General features: G+C 38.3%; 1 protein-coding gene and 1 long non-coding RNA gene across 6 annotated transcripts in view; one reads left to right on the top strand and one right to left on the bottom strand.

Annotated features, from left to right (window-relative positions):
- Positions 1-3,630: 3,630 nt before the first annotated feature.
- LOC141521196 (uncharacterized) lies at positions 3,631-8,326 on the bottom strand. Its single transcript, XR_012477863.1, has 3 exons — positions 8,136-8,326; positions 7,657-7,845; positions 3,631-3,808 (listed from the first exon to the last, which is right to left on the bottom strand). It is a non-coding gene; the product is annotated as an uncharacterized LOC141521196 (long non-coding RNA).
- Positions 8,327-8,336: 10 nt separating this feature from the next.
- Positions 8,337-17,251, top strand: part of BTBD16 (BTB domain containing 16) — a 111,073-nt gene continuing 102,158 nt past the window's right edge. For 3 of the 5 annotated variants that reach the window (XM_074233474.1, XM_074233476.1, XM_074233478.1), the window contains exons 1-3: positions 8,337-8,588; positions 11,055-11,119; positions 15,517-15,665. In XM_074233474.1, the coding sequence (XP_074089575.1) occupies positions 11,108-11,119; positions 15,517-15,665 (161 nt within the window). In that variant the 5' untranslated portion in view covers positions 8,337-8,588; positions 11,055-11,107. The remainder of the gene's footprint in view (positions 8,589-11,054; positions 11,120-15,516; positions 15,666-17,251) is intronic. The other 2 variants (XM_074233477.1, XM_074233473.1) reach the window with 1 other exon arrangement.

Below are 17,251 nucleotides of genomic sequence, written 5' to 3'. Positions count from 1 at the left end.
TATTTTTATGATCATTTCAGTAAAAACTCTTTTTGCTTACTCAATTTTCCTCCCTTTATGCCCTTTCAGATTTTCTTCTCAAAACTTAGGGATAATGACTTTAAGAATTTGAATAGGGGGGCAGCTAGGTAGTACAGTGGATAGAGCACCATCAGGAGTACCTGAGTTCAAATCTGGCCTCAGACATTTAATAATGACCTAGCTGTGTGGCTTTGGGCAAGCCACTTAACTCCATTGCCTTGCAAAAAAAAACTAAAAAAAAAAAAGAATTTGAATAAGGTATAGTTTATTAACTTGTCCAAAACTGAGTTCATTATTTCCCCTCCACTAGGCCCAAAATTTGTACCTCCTTCTGATATAACTGTTATATTTGACAGTCTTGCCCTCAGAGAGTTCATTATCTTTTTAAAATTAAATTTTATTTTTTCAATTATTAAGGCATTTCTTTTTCTTCATCTCCCCCCCCCAAAAAATAAAGAAAACGAACACTCATAACAAATCTGCATGGTCAATCAAATTAGCCATTTCCAAAAATGGTTGAATTATTCTTCATTTTTAATCCAAGACTTCTCTGTAAGGAAAGGGATGAGTATAGATTTTAATAGGGGGAAGACAGCATATCTAGGAAAGGTAGTTTTGATTTGGGGAGTCCTTGGAATAGTGAATAGAATCACATGGAAGGATTCCTTCCAAGAAGGGATGATACCATTGACTTGATCTTTGCATCCAATGCAAGAAGTAGAAATCTGGAATGGGAGAATGATGTAGGCTGTGATGTCAGGAAGATTGGTGATGGCCTGGGGAGTCAGTTGGATGGGTTGAAGGCTGTTAAACAATAGAGGGTTATGATTGCAAGTCCAATGTTCTCTCTTTGTTTCCCTTATTGAATTCCCACCTATCTTCTAAAAGCTCAACTTAAATACCATTTTTTTTAAAAAATTAAACTTTTCTTGATTCTACCCCTTTGCACACCTCTAAATTTCATTGACATTATCTGCATTTGTATCTTGCTATCCTGGAAGCTCTATGAGTGCAAGGGCCTTGTCTTACATAACTCTGGTAATTCTCTTCACACCTATCACAGTGTTATCTGTATATAGTAGGTACAATCTGTGTTGATCTGAATTGAGTGGCTAGGAGAAATAGCAAGACAATTAATAAAATATTTTATTTCCCTCCAAATCATTCATTCATTCATTCATTCATTCATTCATTCATTCTCAGCTCACTTAATATAAGATGTCCCAAAAGTCTTAGTATACTTTTTTTGCAAGGCAAATGGGGTTAAGTGACTTGCCCAAGGCCACACAGCTAGGTAATTATTAAGTGTCTGAGACCGGATTTGAACCCAGGTACTCCTGACTCCAGGGCCGGTGCTTTATCTACTACGCCACCTAGCCACCCCAACACCACCTAGTGGCTCCATATGCCACCTAACTGCCCCAGTATACTTTTAAAAAGTTTTAATAGCTTAAACTTTTGGGACACCCTATATTACATCATGCTTATGTAAATATTACATACATAACCCCATACTTTTCTTTTTTTTTTTTTTTGCAAGGCAAATGGGGTTAAGTGGCTTGCCCAGGGCCACACAGCTAGGTAATTATTAAGTGTCTGAGGCCGGATTTGAACTCAGGTACTCCTGACTCCAGGGCCAGTGCTCTATCCACTGCGCCACCTAGCCACCCCCCCCCATACTTTTCTTTTATACCCTTATTCCTCCATTGATGAGTGAGATTGATATAAGGGCCTGGAAAAGGTCATTAGTAACTTTTTGTGATAACTTCAGATTTTCACCTCTTTTTACTTGGAGGCAGCTGATGGAATAAGAAGAGTACTGGATTTGGAGAGAGGGGACCTAGTTTTGGTCCTCAGATCTGCTCCTTCCTGGCAATGTGTTTTGGGCAGGTCACTCCTACTCGCCAAAGCTTCAGATGTACTCTAGGAGACCAGTGGGAGTGCAGGTTTGGGTTGAGGACTCCCAGAGGCTGTCTGAGCTATGCAAGTAAAGAGACCAGGGTTTAGGTAAAGGGATCATCACCCAAAGGGTCCAGATGCATGTCAGAACATTTTCTTACTCTTTTGGTTCCCAGTTCCCTTCCTACTCCATAGAGCCTGGAAGAACAGATGCATGTTGCTCCCTATTTTCCACCCATTTTCTGAAACTGATCCTCTGCTTCTAGCACTTAATTTGTTGTTCAATCATTTTTTTTTTCAGTTGTGTTTTCTTGGTAAGGAAACTGGAGTGATTTGCTATATCCTTCTTCAGTTCATGTCTAGATGAAGAAACTGAGGCAAACAGGGCTAAGTGACTTGCCCAGAGTTACACAACTAGTGTCTGAGACTAGATTTAAACTCAGAAAGATGAGTCTTCAGGCTTGGAATTCTGTCCAGTGTGCCACTCGATTGCCTCTAAGCAGTTCATAGTAAATAGCACACAGATAACAAATATTACAAGCAGTTACTAGTATACATATGACTAGTATTATAAGCAGCTCATGGTAACTAGTAAACAAATGGCTAATATAAGTGGTTAGTAGTAACTAGTGTACAAATAACTAGTATTACAAACAGTTCATAATAACTAGCGTACATATGACTAGTATTATAAGCGGCTCATGGTAACTAGTAATCAAATGGCTAATATAAGTGGTTAGTAGTAGCTAAAGTACAAATAACTAATATTACAAGCAGTTCAGAGTAATTACTGTTCAAATGATTAGTATTACAAGCACTTCGTGGTAGCTAGTGTGGATAAAATTTGAACAGTGTCGAAGCAGGACATAGGATTAAGTCATCTGGTTTCTATTGGTGGAAAGATGAGATTATTTTCCTTGTTACTAGGGAAAGCTGATTGATTGTGTCCACATGCAACCTTGCAAAGACAACTTGTGGCACAGAGATAACAAGTCCCCTAGACATAAAGATAGAACAGTGATCTACATGAAGACTGAGTTTATAGTTGTCTGAACTTCACTCAGAGACAAAGATATGTTGCTTAAAGCAGTTATGCACATTGTTAGTAGTAGGTACAGAATAGAATTATAAAATGAAATCAATTTGATTTTCTCACTACTAGTGATGGTGGTAGTGGTGATAGTGGTAGTAGTAAGCAGTAGCAGCAGCAGCAATTAGTAACTCTGTGACCTTGGACAAGTCATTTAACTTCTCTAGGCCTCAGTTTCTTCATCTGTAAAAATGAAGGTATTGAGCCTATATTAGATTGCTCTCTGTCAGAGTGAAGGGGGAAAGAAAGGAGGGAGAAAAATGTATAACTCTAAACCTTACAAAAATGATTATAGAAAACAATCCTTTTATGTATTTGAAAACATAAATTATTATTAATTTTTTAAAAAATAAGGCATTGGATTAAATGTCTTCTAAGCTATCTCCAAACTCTAAATATATGTGAACTTGATTCTATGACCATTAGCTTACTAGGTGGGATTATCAGTAAATTTCCAAGGAAAGATGAACGGTGAGTGATGGGTTAGAATTACACTGTTCAAATAGAGGTTGAGATGGCTGAGATGAATGATTGAAATACAAGAGAAAGTAGAGCTTGGGGTTAAGAAATAAGAAGAAAATAATAATAGTAATAAGAGTCACAAGATTTGAAATTTATAAGAGATCTCAGAAATCATCTTGTTTAATCCCCTCATTTTGTACAAGACGACATGAGTCCCAGAGAAGAGAAAGACTTGCCCAATATCACATATTCTTTTCATTGCAAAACAATGCTTGTAGCCAAGTCTTCTGATGCCTACACATCAGTCCTGGGGACACATTTCTTCATGCATACATGCTGTAGAGAAAGGAGAATGGAGCAGAGTGGGAAGTGAGATAGTGCTAATGATCCTAAAAAAAGGAAAAATGACATCAATGATGTTAGCCAGATGGTTCAACGGATAGGCTGCTGGGTCTAGAGTCAAGAAGCCCTACATTCAAATCTAGCCTCAGATACTTACTTGTATTGTGACCCTGGACAAGTCATTTAATCTCTATTTGACTCATTTTCCTCAACTGCAAAATGAGAATAATAGAACCTACCTCCGAGGGTGGTTATAAGGAGCAAATGAGATAATATTTGTAAAGCATTTAGCTTTAGTGACTGACAAATTATAGGCCCTTAAAATATGCTTTTCCCCTTCTTTTCTTTCACTCCTATTTATTTGAAAATTAATAGAAAAGAATAAGTAGGCAGTGTTGGAAATACCATGTCACATTTGAATTTAAAAAAAAATACTGTTTATAGTGGAGAAAAACCAAACTCTATGTAACAGAATCTCACATTCAATTCTTTTTGGTTTTCTTTGAATATCACGTGTTCGTGTTTGTTGATGTTTATTAAGTTCATAATAGAAAATATTTTAAAATACGAAAAAGGCAACCCTTTTGCCCCATCTCCCGAAAAGGTAAAGATTGAGCACCTTTGTCCTATTGTACAGATGTACTCTCATAATGTGGTCCAGTGCCATGGCTCTGTTACACCCGCAATCACATCTTGTTCCCCCTTACCACTCCACAGTGATGTTCCACTCTCATTTGACAGTTCCCCACACCCAGTAGGCCTACTGCTCATGGACAAATCTCGCCAGCAATGGTTTTGAGCTGATTTTCAACTGCCATTTAACTTAAGAACTTTACCAGTCACCCCTGCAGCTATGGAGATAAAGTGGTCTCATGCATTCAACAAACATATTCAACAGATACTCACTGAGGACCTACTATATGCTGAGCCCTATGTCAAGTGCTAGGAGAAATTCAGAAAGCTCAACCAAGGGACATGAGATCTGATTTTGCCTCACAATTCTGGCCACTACCAGATCTTCAACTAGGGGCAAATTAAATTATTAGAGGGTCTGGTCCTTAAAAAAGACATTGTATTTAAGGGCTCCCCAACCCTCCTGGGTTTCTTTTGCCTCTTCTCTAGGATTCATTTCATCTTTAAAACACTACATTTTCATGAATTATTTCTGTTCTCATCTCCTTAAGTCAACAAGTGACCAGCAGAGGTTGCTATTGTGTTCAAGATGTATCAGATCTTCAGGTTATCTGTCTTATACTTTATTCTTCTTCTCCATCACACTGGTCTTTAGTTTCCCTGGCCAAGTGGTTGGAGAAACTGAGTTATATCTCAATAATCTTTTGACCCTGCTTTCCAACCAAGTTTTTGCCTCTAAGACCAGTTCTTGATCTCCAGAAGAGTGAATAAAAACCATTAATTATAATAATAATAATAATTATTATTATTATTATTAATAAGAAAAAATACAACAGGAAAACACACAAGGTTTAAAATAACAGTGAGAAAATGTATAAGTCTAATTGGTTAATCTGGTCCTATATACTAAGATACCAGTAGATAATTGAGTATCTTCTTTATACTTAGTTCTGAGGTAAATACATAGGTTTACAAAGACAAAACCAGTTCCTGTCTTTATGGACTAATAGGAAGGACAACATGTAAACCTACAGAATTTAGAGATAATCATAGATGGAAAGTACTAGTATTAAAAAGAATCGGGGGCAGGGGCAGGCGGCTAGGTGGCACAGTGGATAGAGCACCAGCCCTGGAGTCAGGAGTACCTGGGTTCGAATCTGCCCTCAGACACTTAATAATTACCTAGCTGTGTGGCCTTGGGCAAGCCACTTAACCCCATTTGCCTTGCAAAAAACCTAAAAAAAAAAAAAAAAAAGGAAATCAGGAAAGACCTTGAAAAAGATGAGATTCTGAGAACTGAAGAAAACCAGAGATAACAGGTGGTGGAGGTGAGGAAGGAGAACATTCCAGAAATGGAGGACAGATAGTGAACATGCAGAGTTATTTTGTATGAGGAAGAACTAGAAGGTCAGGAGAACTACAGAGAATGTGAAGGGGAATAAACTATAAGAAGACTGGGAAGAAAGAACTATAACTTTTTTAAAAATTTAAGTTAAATTTTAAAAATTAAGTTTTAACTTGTGAAAATTTTTAATTAAAATAAGATTACCATTTTTTAGTGTGTTTTTTTGCAAGGCAATGGGGTTAAGTGGCCACACAGCTAGGTAATTATTAAGTGTCTGAGGCTGGATTTGAACTCAGGTACTCCTGACTCCTGGGCTGGTGCTCTATCCACTGCGCCACCTAGACACCCCAAGATTACTACTTTAATTTTTAAAGATTTAAATTTAAATTTTATAAATTAAATTAAAAATTTAGATTTTATTTAGAATTTTAAGATTTAAACTTAATTTAATTTTTTAAAATTAAGCAATAGACTGAGCAACTGGGTGGTGCAGACTTATCTTCCTAGTTTGAATCCAGCCTCAGATATTTATTAGTTATGTGACCCTGGCTGAGTCACATCATTTTGGCCTCAGTTTCCTCATTTTTAAAACGAACTGAAGAAGGAAATGGCAAACAATTTCAACCATTTTGCCAAGAAGGAGGCACAAAGAGGGACTTTAATGCAAACAACTGAACCACAACAAAACGAATGGACTAGGAAGCACCCAGGTTATGAAGGACTTTAGAAAGTCAGAGTATTTTCTATTTGATTCTGGAAGTAATTGGTGAGTCATTGGAATTTATTAAATAGGTAGCTGACCTACTTGTTATAGCTGAGTTAGGAGCTGGAGTGGATTAGGGAGTGACAAAGCAAGGAGATAAAACTGAAGGCTATTATTGCATAGTTCAGTATCAGAGGAGAGAAGGAACAATCTAGGAGAGTTGGGGAAAGTAGCTGGGACTTGGGCACAGATTGGATATAGAGGGTGAGGGCATTGAAGATGACCCCGAATTTGTGAACCTGGGTAACTGGGAAAGGGTGGTCCCCTTGATAGGAACAGGGAAGTCAAGAAAGGAGGAAAAGGAGGAAAGGAGAAAAGATAATGAATTCAATTTGGAATGTGTTGAATTTGAGATATCTACAGGATATTTTTCTTTTTATATCTAAATCCCTTCCTTTGCTTCTTTGAATTATGTTTGTAATCATATGAGATCAAAGTTCTTTTTTCCTTTTAATCTCCTAGGTTAGCTTTTCCTTGAATTCCCACTCTTTTGATTGAAATGCAATTTGATTTCATGGAAAATCCAGAAAACCTGGATTTTAATCCTTACCCTACCTTTTAATATCTGTACACTATTACTCAAATCTCTTAACCTGTCTGACCTCAGCAGCTCATTAAAATGAGAGAGTATGAGGAGTGTGAGGAAGGAAAAAGATGGGTTAGACCAGATTATGGGCAAAGATCCAAATCTATGAGACTATACATTTTATTATCTCTGCAACCATGGACAAGTCACTTAAGGGGGGGGGGGGGAAGCATTTATTCAATGTTCACTATGTGCCTAAGTTGCTTTACAGATATCATGTCATTTGATCCTCAACACAACCTGGAAGGTTGGTGCCATGATTATCTTCACTTTACACTTGAAGAAACTGAAGCAGGTAGAGGTTAGTGCCCAGGGTCACACAGCAAGTAAGCATCTAAAATTAATTTTAATTCAGGTTTTACTGATTCTAGGTCCAGCCCTCTATCCCTTGTACCACCAATCTTAACCTCTCTAAATTTCAGTTACCTCTTTTGTAAAAAAGAAATAACAATAATACTTGGTATCCACTACCCCAAGACCCAGAGTACTTTGCAATCAATCAATCAGGCACCTACTTTGTACCAAGTGGATGATGTTTATCCTTTGTTTTTGAAGACCACAACATCAGGGAGGTGATGCCATGACAGGCACATAAATTGGATTTGAATGAGGGCAATGCCGTGATAAGTCACCAGCCTCAGTTTCTCCTCCAGAGACATCTGGGTTCAATGGCCAAATATGAATCAGGTTGATTGGAGATGGTCCTGGATGGTGAGGACATCAAGGTTAAGGTCACGTGGCACTATTAATGGATGTTAGGCATATAACAAAAACAATGAAATAGTCCCTACTTTCAAGTAGCAGGTGATTTTTAAAAATGCTTCCTAAATGAGATTAAATTAGATTGCATTGAAAAGGGCTGAGTAAATTGGGAAGTACCTTATGAATACATTCTTATCAGTATGTTCTTTTTGTGGCAGTTCAAATTTCCCCATTTAATACTTCCTAGCATCCCAGATTGTAGATTGGGATAGTAGATGTAGTTTGGCCTCACCTGGATGTTCAGAGTCAGAGGGGGAACACCCTTATTAGCAGTCTTTTTTAGAAAGCATCTTCTTGTCTCCAGCCAAGATATCATTTTAGGTCACTTCTCCCAGGACTCCATGACTTTCCTTCTCAGGGCGCTGCTATGTTAGTGAGCTTAGAAACCAGAGTACCTGAACCCAGGACAGGAACTGCTTGGAACCTTCTCCACTGTCTCCAGGGAGACCACAACTGCCTCCCAGGGAACGGGGGACACTACTCCAAGAAACTCAAGTGAACAAACAACGAAGAGGCCTCCAGCTGTCATGAGCCACTGCAAAATAACAGACTAGGAAAGTGCGCCATCCTTTGTCTAAGATCCAACTCCTCTGAAAGCATATCCTTAAGTACCAGCACTATGCCAGCTGCCACTTTCACTCTAATTCACTGACCTCAGCCCCTAGGATTCTAGAGTTTGCCAGTGGTAAGTTGCACTTGGTATTGTTATTCCATTTTGGAGAAAGTCAGAACCATAAGAATGGCAGAAAAATGCTCTGGACCGCCAAACATTATTCTCCATCACTAATCCTCAAACCAGACATGGACTGGCTTATTAAAATTATATTTTAAAGTGTAGGTTAATGAAAAAAAAGAGAAGGCCAAGTAAAAACAGTGAACCATTGTCCTTTTTCTTATATAAGGAGTCAGAAGAAAGGAAAGCATTCTGAATTTGGAGTCATATGGAAATAAGCTCAAATGCCAGCTCTGACACTAGCTACTGTGTCTCTTGACTTTCTCTTCCCCTTTCCTTTCTCCTATGTCCACAAATCACTAGAGCACTCAAAACAGACAAATCACAACCTCTCTATTCTTCAGCTTTCTCATCTGTAAAATTTACCCCACTGACATCCTTGTGTTTTTGTGATTAAAATATTTTTATAAACCTTAAAACAAATTTTAGACTTGCAATCCACCGGTTGCAGAACTCTCCATGGGAGAGAACCAGATAAAAATGTAATGGGAAAATGTTTCATAAAATAAATGAAACTGCAATACACCATAAATGTTGTTATTTTCTGGTTTTCTAAGTCAAGAAGAAAGTGCATTTGGGGGCACAGAGTATAGAGCACTGACCCTGGAGTAAGGAGAACCCAAGTTCAAATCTGACCTCAGACACTGTGTGACCCTAAGCAAGTCACTTAACCCCAATTGCCTCAAAAAAAAAGATCTAAGTCAATAAAGTTTGCAGGAATCGGTTCCTATTTGAGTTTAACACTACTGTTAAGTGTATAAGTATATCTGTGTGTGTGTGTGTGTGTGTGTGTGTGTGTGTGTGTGTAAGCATACGAGACTGTTTAAGTCTATAAGAGTGTGTTGTCATCTTTATTTCTTACCATAAGATTTGGGAAAATCAATTCTAGGAGATTTATCATCCAGTCCAAACCAGAGGACAGGGCTGGCATTCTAAGTAAGATGTAGGAGAAAGGGAGGTCCTTTGGGCAAAGAGGAGACCTAGGAAAAAAGCCCAATTCAATAAACTTCTGCAAACATTGTAATTTATATTTCCCAGGATACAGATCCATGTGTTATATTCTTACTTTTTTAGTGTCAACCTTTTTGGTGGTCAGTGTTGCGGGAAGCCTAAGAATCTACTCATGTTTTTAAATTTGTAAAATAGTAACAAATAGAATTAGAAAATAAGCCAATGATATTATTGAAATACAGTGATCAAAACATTTTTCTAAATCACATGTGTTCATGGACCCTGGATTAAAAATCTCTGCTCTAGAGCAACCCCCCCCCCCATTTTACAGATTAAATTACTGAGACCCAAAGAAGTTGATTGACTTACTCAAAAACAGTTATTTTCACATACACTGAAATATACATTGTGGCAGTTCAAATTTCCCCATTTAATACTTCCTAGCATCCCTTTCTCCTACATCTTACTTAGAATGCCAGCCCTGTCCTCTTGTTTGGACTGGATGATAAATCTCCTAGAATTGATGATTGATTTTCCCAAATCTTATGGTAAGAAATAAAGATGACAACACACTCTTATATACGTAAACAGTCTCGTATGCTTACACACACACACACACACACACACACACACACACACACACACACACACAGACATACAGACAGATATACTTATACACTTAACAGTAGTGTCAAACTCAAATAGAAACTGATTCCTGCAAGCTTTATTGCTTTATTGACTTAGATCTTTTTTTGAGGCAATTGGGGTTAAGTGACTGTGGGGAGATGCCCCAAAAGAAGGGTTGAGTGCTTTTTACAGAGCAAAGAAGAGAAGTCCCACAGATTTAGCTGAGGAGTGAGGGAAAAGTTCAAGAAGGGGGGATCGGTGTAATTCAATGAATAACTATGTCCCATGGCTTATTGTAGACCAGAAGAGTGAAGCTACCAGGTACATCAGAGCAAAACTCTAGGTCTAGACTCCTAAGCTCTACTTGCAAGAGAACTGTTTTAGAAATTCTACAGTTTTCTATCAATTTCTATCAAGTCTTCTACTTGAAGAGAGAGAGTATGAGAGAGGACCACCAAGCCTAGAGTTTGTGTCACTTTTAGCACCAGGTCTAGTGACTCCTGAATGGAATTAAAGCTGTCAATTTGGTAAAGGAAGTTGGTAAAGAGAAGAGCACCTCTGCTAGAAACATGCATTTAATTTTAATTATTCTCTTTAGTCTACTTGAATCAGTCACTATATGAATATGCTATTATCAGTACATTCTTTTTTATGGTAGTTTCCTCCTTTAGTACTTCCTAGGATTCCAGACTTTGATTGGGATAGTAGAACTTAGATTGGGATCGTAGATGTACACCTAGATGTTCAACTTGCTTTGGGAGAGAATTCACAGGAAATAGAATCTATGCAAAGAAAACCTTGGGAATTTTGCATCAACTTTGCCTTTCTTCCATCTTTCAGGTGCTTTAACAAACTCTTTCAACACTTTAAGAAAATCACATCAGAGGAGAAAAATGTTGAACCAGGTATGTAAGACTAATATCTTAGGAAAACCCAGGAAATTGTGATCCAGAAAACCTGGGATTTGTGGAAGGAACAATTGGACCCAGATCTCTTTTTTCTTTTTTTTTCTTTTTTCTTTTATTTTTTTATTTGCATTTTGTACAAATTTTTTTACATTAATAAAATATTCTTGTTTAAGAGTAAACGAAATACCCCCTCACCCCATGAATACAGACTTGCTTGAGCGATAAAGGGGAGAGAAAAAAATTAAAATTAAAAAAATAGTAATAATTGTAGGTATGGCCAGGTGGCACAATGGACGGAGCACCAGCCCTGGAGCCACAAGCACCGGAGCCCACATCCAGCCCCATAGACCCAACAATCACCCAGCTGTGTGACATGCAAGCCACCCGATCCCCACTGCCCTGCAAAAACCAAAAAGAAGAAAAAAAGACCCAAAATAAAATAAAATAGTAATAATAGTAGGGGCAGCCGGGTGGTGGACAGAGCACTGGCCCTTGAGCCAGGAGTACCCAGGTCCAAATCCAGCCTCAGACACCCAAAGATCACCCTGCTATGTGGCCTCAGGCAGGCCACCCAGCCCCATTTGCCCTGCACCCCCACAAATAATAATAATAATAATAAATGTGCTTCAGTCTTTGTTCCAACACCAACAACTCTGTCATGGCTGGATCACATTCTTTATGGTAAGTCCATTGCAAAAGTTACTTCCATATTTTTCCGCTGTTGCCACTGCTGATCACAACTCCCTCCTTTCTTATTTCTCCACTACCATGTACTATATTTTCTCTCTCCTTTCACTCTGACTCTGCTGTAGGGTAGCTGAATGGCCCAGCAGAGAGATCCCTGGTCCTGGGGCCAAGAAGCCCTGAGCCCCCATACCATCCCTTAGGCCCAGATTCCACCTGGCCCTATAGTCCTGGGCAGGCCTTCCAATCCCAGCCCCTTACAAGAAGTAAAAAAGAAAATGTGTTATATCTGACCAGTCTCCCCCTGTGGTCCATCTTCTCCTCCTTTAGTCACATCCCCACCCCTTCCCCCCTGCTCCCCCCCTCCTTCTTACTGCAGATGCCTATACCCCATTGAGTATATATGCTGTTTCCTCTCCTAGCCACCTCTGATGAGAGCAAAGATTCCCTCATTCCCCCTTGCCTTCCCCCCTTCCATATCATTGCAATAGCTCATTGTAATAAGGAAAAATATTACTATATGAAATATCTTGGCCTATTCCCCCTCTCCTTTTTCTTTCTCCCATTATATTTCCCTTTTTTTCTATTGACTCTATTTTTATACCATATTTTATCTTCGAATTCAGCTTTCTCCTGTGCTTCAACTATAAAAGCTCCCTCTACCTGCTCTATTAACTGAGAAGGTTCATATGAGTATTATCAGCGTCATTTTTCTATGCAGGAATACATGCAGTCCATAATCATCAAGTCCCTCATATTTCCCCCCTCTCCTCCAATCTCCATGCTTCACCTGAGTCCTGTATCTGAAGATCAAACCTTCTGTTCAGCTCTGGCCATTCCAACAGGAACATTTGAAATTCCCCTGGTTCATTGAAAGTCCATCTTTTTCCCTGGAAGAGGACATTCAGCCTTGCTGGGTAGTTCATTCTTGGCTGCATTCTAAGCTCTTTTGCCTTCTGGTATATTATATTCCAAGCCCTACGAGCTTCCAATGTAATTGCTGCTAAGTCCTGTGTGATCCTGACTGCAGCTCCATGATATTTGAACTGTGTCCTTCTGGCTGCTTGTAATATTTTCTCTTTGACTTGGGAGTTCTGGAACTTGGCTATAATATTCCTAGGGGTTGTTTTTTTGGGATCTCTTTCTCAGGGGGATTGGTGGATTCTCTCCATTTCTATTTTGCCCTCTGCTTCTAGAATATCAGGGCAATTTTCCTGTAGTAATTCTTTGAAAATGATGTCAAGGCTCTTTTCCTGATCATGACTTTCAGGTATTCCGATAATTTTTAAATTATCTTTCCTAAGTCTGTTTTCCATATCAGTTGTTTTTTCAATGAGATATTCACATTTTCTCCTAATTTTTCATTTTTTTGGTTTTGAAGTATTGATTCCTGATTTCTGGTAAATTCATCAATCTCCCTGAATTCTCTTCTTTGTCTGAAGGATTTGTTCTCCTCAGAGAGTTTTCTTATCTCTTTTTCCATCTGGCTAATTTTGCTTTTTAAAGCATTCTTCTCCTCCATAACTTTTTGCGTTGTTTTATCCATTTGACCCAAGCTGGTTTTTAGCATGCTATTTTCTTCAGCATTTTTTTTTTTGGATTTCCTTGACTAAGCTGCTGACTTCATTTTCATGTTTTTCCTGCATCTCTTTCCTTTCTTTTCCCAGTTTTCTTCAAACTCCCTCATTTGATTTTCAAAGTCTTTTTTGAGCTCTGTCATAGCCTGAGCCCAATTTCCGTTTTTCTTGGAGTCTTTAGATGCAGGAGCTTGTGCTTTCTCATCTTCACACTGAGTGTTTTGATTCTTCTTGGGCTCATTTGCAAAATATTTCTCAATGGTGTTCCTCTTATTTCTTTGCTTGCTCATTTTCCCAGCCTGGGCCTGGTTTTGGGGTGCTTCCTGAGCTTTTGGGACACTCCCACAAGGGTCTCAGTATGTGAGGCTCTGTCCTCCCTCCTGGTCTGTGAATGACCATAAGCACCTCCCTCTTCCACGGAGCTGAGGTGGGGGGGGGGGGCCCTGCTGTTCTATGGGGGGGGGCCTAGACTGCGATCAGGATCTGAATGTGGTCAGAGCTCCAGAGTCCTGTTCCAGGGGCAGAGGACAGAGCCCTGCAGTATCTCTTCACTCCCCTCCCTCAGCTCAATGGGCTCATGCCCTGGGGGCTCCTGCTTACCAGCTCGGCCTGCTTCTGTTTCCTGGATCTGGGCTGCTGAAAGACCACTCTGCTCTCTGTGTGCCTTGAGGGCTGGGCTCATCGTGCTCGCTCTGGCAGAGGTCCCCCGCTGTTCCCCCACGTTGTGCCCGATGCTCCCCAGTGTGTAGCTCAGGAGACACCCCCACTGCTGTGAGCTGGGGATCCCAGCTCCCTGGGGTTGCCTCCGGGAGGCTGAAGTTCTTTCACTCTGGTGGGCCACCCCTCTGGTGGGCCACCCCTCTGACCCTGGGGAGCAGAGCCTTTCTGCTCTTTTCCAGGTTACCTTGAGTAGGAGAACTGCCTCACTGGTTCCCTTTGTGGGTTCTGTCTCTCGAAAGTTTAGTTAGAGACCTTAGTTTAAAAGTTTCATCAGAGAGCGCCTAAGACTCCATCCTTTCTTGTCACCATCTTGGCTCCGCCCCAGGACCCAGATCTCAACAGGAAGTTGTCTTCATGCCCTAATCTAAGATAATTACTTCCTTCAATGTTTTCTAGGCAGATAATTCCATGTTCAGAGAATGATTTTTTGTATAGTTCTGCTAAAACTATGTCTTTTCTAACTTATGTAGTCATCCTTTTCCTAAAGAGCCTAAAAATGCTCTTGTTCTCAATTTTGGAATCCAACTTGCTTTGAGACTTAAGGGCATCTGTCCTTTATTTGCCGACAAAAACCTTATTTTTTTAAAGGTAATTTATCTTTTATTTTAAGGTAAAAAAATTCATGGTATTATTTTCTTCTTTAAGAGTTAAAGGGGGGCGGCTAGGTGGCGTGTTGAATAAAGCACCAGCCCTGGAGTTAGGAGTACCTGGGTTCAAATCAGGCCTCGGACACTTAATAATTACCTAGCTGTGTGGCCTTGGGCAAGCCACTTAATCCCATTTGCCTTATATCTCTACCACCTTAACCTGTAAGCCTTCTCGTATAACAACTATTAAAAAAAAGAAATCAAAATTTCAGACAAACTCTCCAGTCATGTCTGACAGTAGTCTCACCTTGGTAATGAAATGATTTTCTTAACTCTCTTGTGGTATCAAATTTAGAAATTATATACTATTTTCATTTTGTTCTTTTCATTTGCATGATATTAGTCATTGAGTATATTCCCCACCCTGGTTTTCCTTATTCCATTCTATATAAGTTCATATGCTTTCCTGTTCTTTTACATTTTTAATAGTCATCATTTTTAAGGTACCGTAGTATTTCATTTCATCCGTGTACTACAGTTTGACCAATTCATCATTCCACTTGATGGGAATATATTTTGGGGGAAGCCTTTATTTTCAAGAGATAAATACTTGTAAGAACTATTTTTTTTCCTTCATATTTATTTATTTATTTTTTGATGCTTTGTAATATATTTTTTTTAATTTTTTAAAAATATTTATTTATTCTCTTTTTGTACAAATAATTTTTTTATATTTTAATAATGACAAAAACATTGTTTGGAAATCCCAAACAATGAAAGAGACCTAATAAGATTTTCTGTTTCTTTCTTTGGGTACTCAACTCAGCATCCGCCAAGGCTGGACCGTAAAATCTGTGGAAGAAATGATCGCTGGCGCTTCCCAAGAGAGTCTTATCTAGAAGATCTGCTCGGACTGGCACAATTGTCCAGAGCAACAGGATTAGATAACGAAAATGAGATGAAGATAATTGACAGGTAGAAAGAATGTAAAGATACATTTCCACAGAAAATCACACTTTTAAAAATAATATTATTAGGTAGTTATTATTATAGCAGAATTAGAAAAAAGATGGGTTAGTTGGGTGGCACAAGAGAATTGAGCACTGATCCTGGAGTCAGGAGCAGCCTCAGACACTTAATTACTTATCTGTGGGACCTTGGGCAAGTTACTTAATGCCATTGTCTTGCAAGAAAAACAACACAAAACCAAAAAAAAAAAAAAAGCAGAATTAGAACAAAGCTAAAAAAATTTAGGAAATTATAGCTGATGAAATTCACACCAACCCAACCTATTAAGTAAGTCAATGATTAAAAATGAAAAATTAAAAGGGAAATAATCCAGTTGTCAATTACAATAATTTCACACAAATAATTAATCAATTAATTATTATTAGCTTGGAAGACCAAAAGATTCCCCATATTACCTTTATCTTTAAACACTTGATTTCCTTACCACCCAGAAAGAAGTGACAATGGAAAGCAACACTTTAAGATGACAAACTTGTTTATAATATCTTAGGGAGAATCATAGAAGGTTATGAAATACCTCTATTTACAAAATTAAAAGAAACATAGGAGGGCAAAAACCAGTTTGAAGGAAGTATTCCAAGAGACTCAAGCAAGAAATGTCATCCCCAAAGCATTTAAGATAAAACTAGAAGGACAAAAACAGAAGAACAGAAAGAAGATGCAAAGATTTCTATAATTTATTATTTTCACTATTGAGGAAAGTGAATCTACCACTCAGAAATCCTAATATCACAGTCCTGAATTACTTTTAGAGGAGATAGAAATATCACTAAAGATGAGAAAAGCAATTAAATTACATTAAGTGGAAACAGAGGAGCTAGATCCATTCCTAAGGTGAGAAGAATGTAACAGTGTTGAGGGTGCTATTTAAAAGGAATCTGAAGATGGAGAAGGTACCAAAGATATGTGAAATGAGGGATCTTATCATTATCTTCCAAAAACATAGTGCCTAAGTATAATCATATGCTTATTTTATCATCCATATGAAATTTTTATGAAAATGATATACAAATATATTGAAGACATATTAAGGGTGACACAGTGGATAGTATTGCACTTGGAAACAAGACCCGAGTTCAGGTTTTGTTTCAGTCACTTACTAGCTATGTCTCAGCCACTAGTATGAGACAAATCACTTATTCTCTATCTGTCTTAGTTCCTTATCTCTAAGATGAAAATAATGAGTACAATACTTGCCAATGTTGTTTTGACAATAAGATAAAATTTATAAAGTGCTTAGCAAACTTTAAAGCATTATCTAGTATTATTATTCTTGATAAGGAAAGGTTTGCCTAAGCTATATTCCATAAATTAAACATATCTTCACCATTACTCACCAATTGAGAGATGTCTAGAAAATGAAATTCCACTCTATATACTGTTTATTGACTCTAAAAAAACTTTAATTTCACTAGAAAAAGTACTACTTTAAAGGTTCTCTTCCAATAAAGCATCTACCATGGAAACTCTTCCTCAGTACAGTTATGCAAAAATCTTAAATCAAAGGTAGCCTTGTTTGATGACTCTCTAAT

This window comes from Macrotis lagotis, chromosome 4 (genome assembly GCF_037893015.1).
Source record: "Macrotis lagotis isolate mMagLag1 chromosome 4, bilby.v1.9.chrom.fasta, whole genome shotgun sequence".
NCBI lineage: Eukaryota > Metazoa > Chordata > Mammalia > Peramelemorphia > Peramelidae > Macrotis > Macrotis lagotis.
The sequence above is the reverse complement of the archived record's forward strand: the minus strand, read 5'-3'. Positions and strand labels throughout refer to the sequence as shown.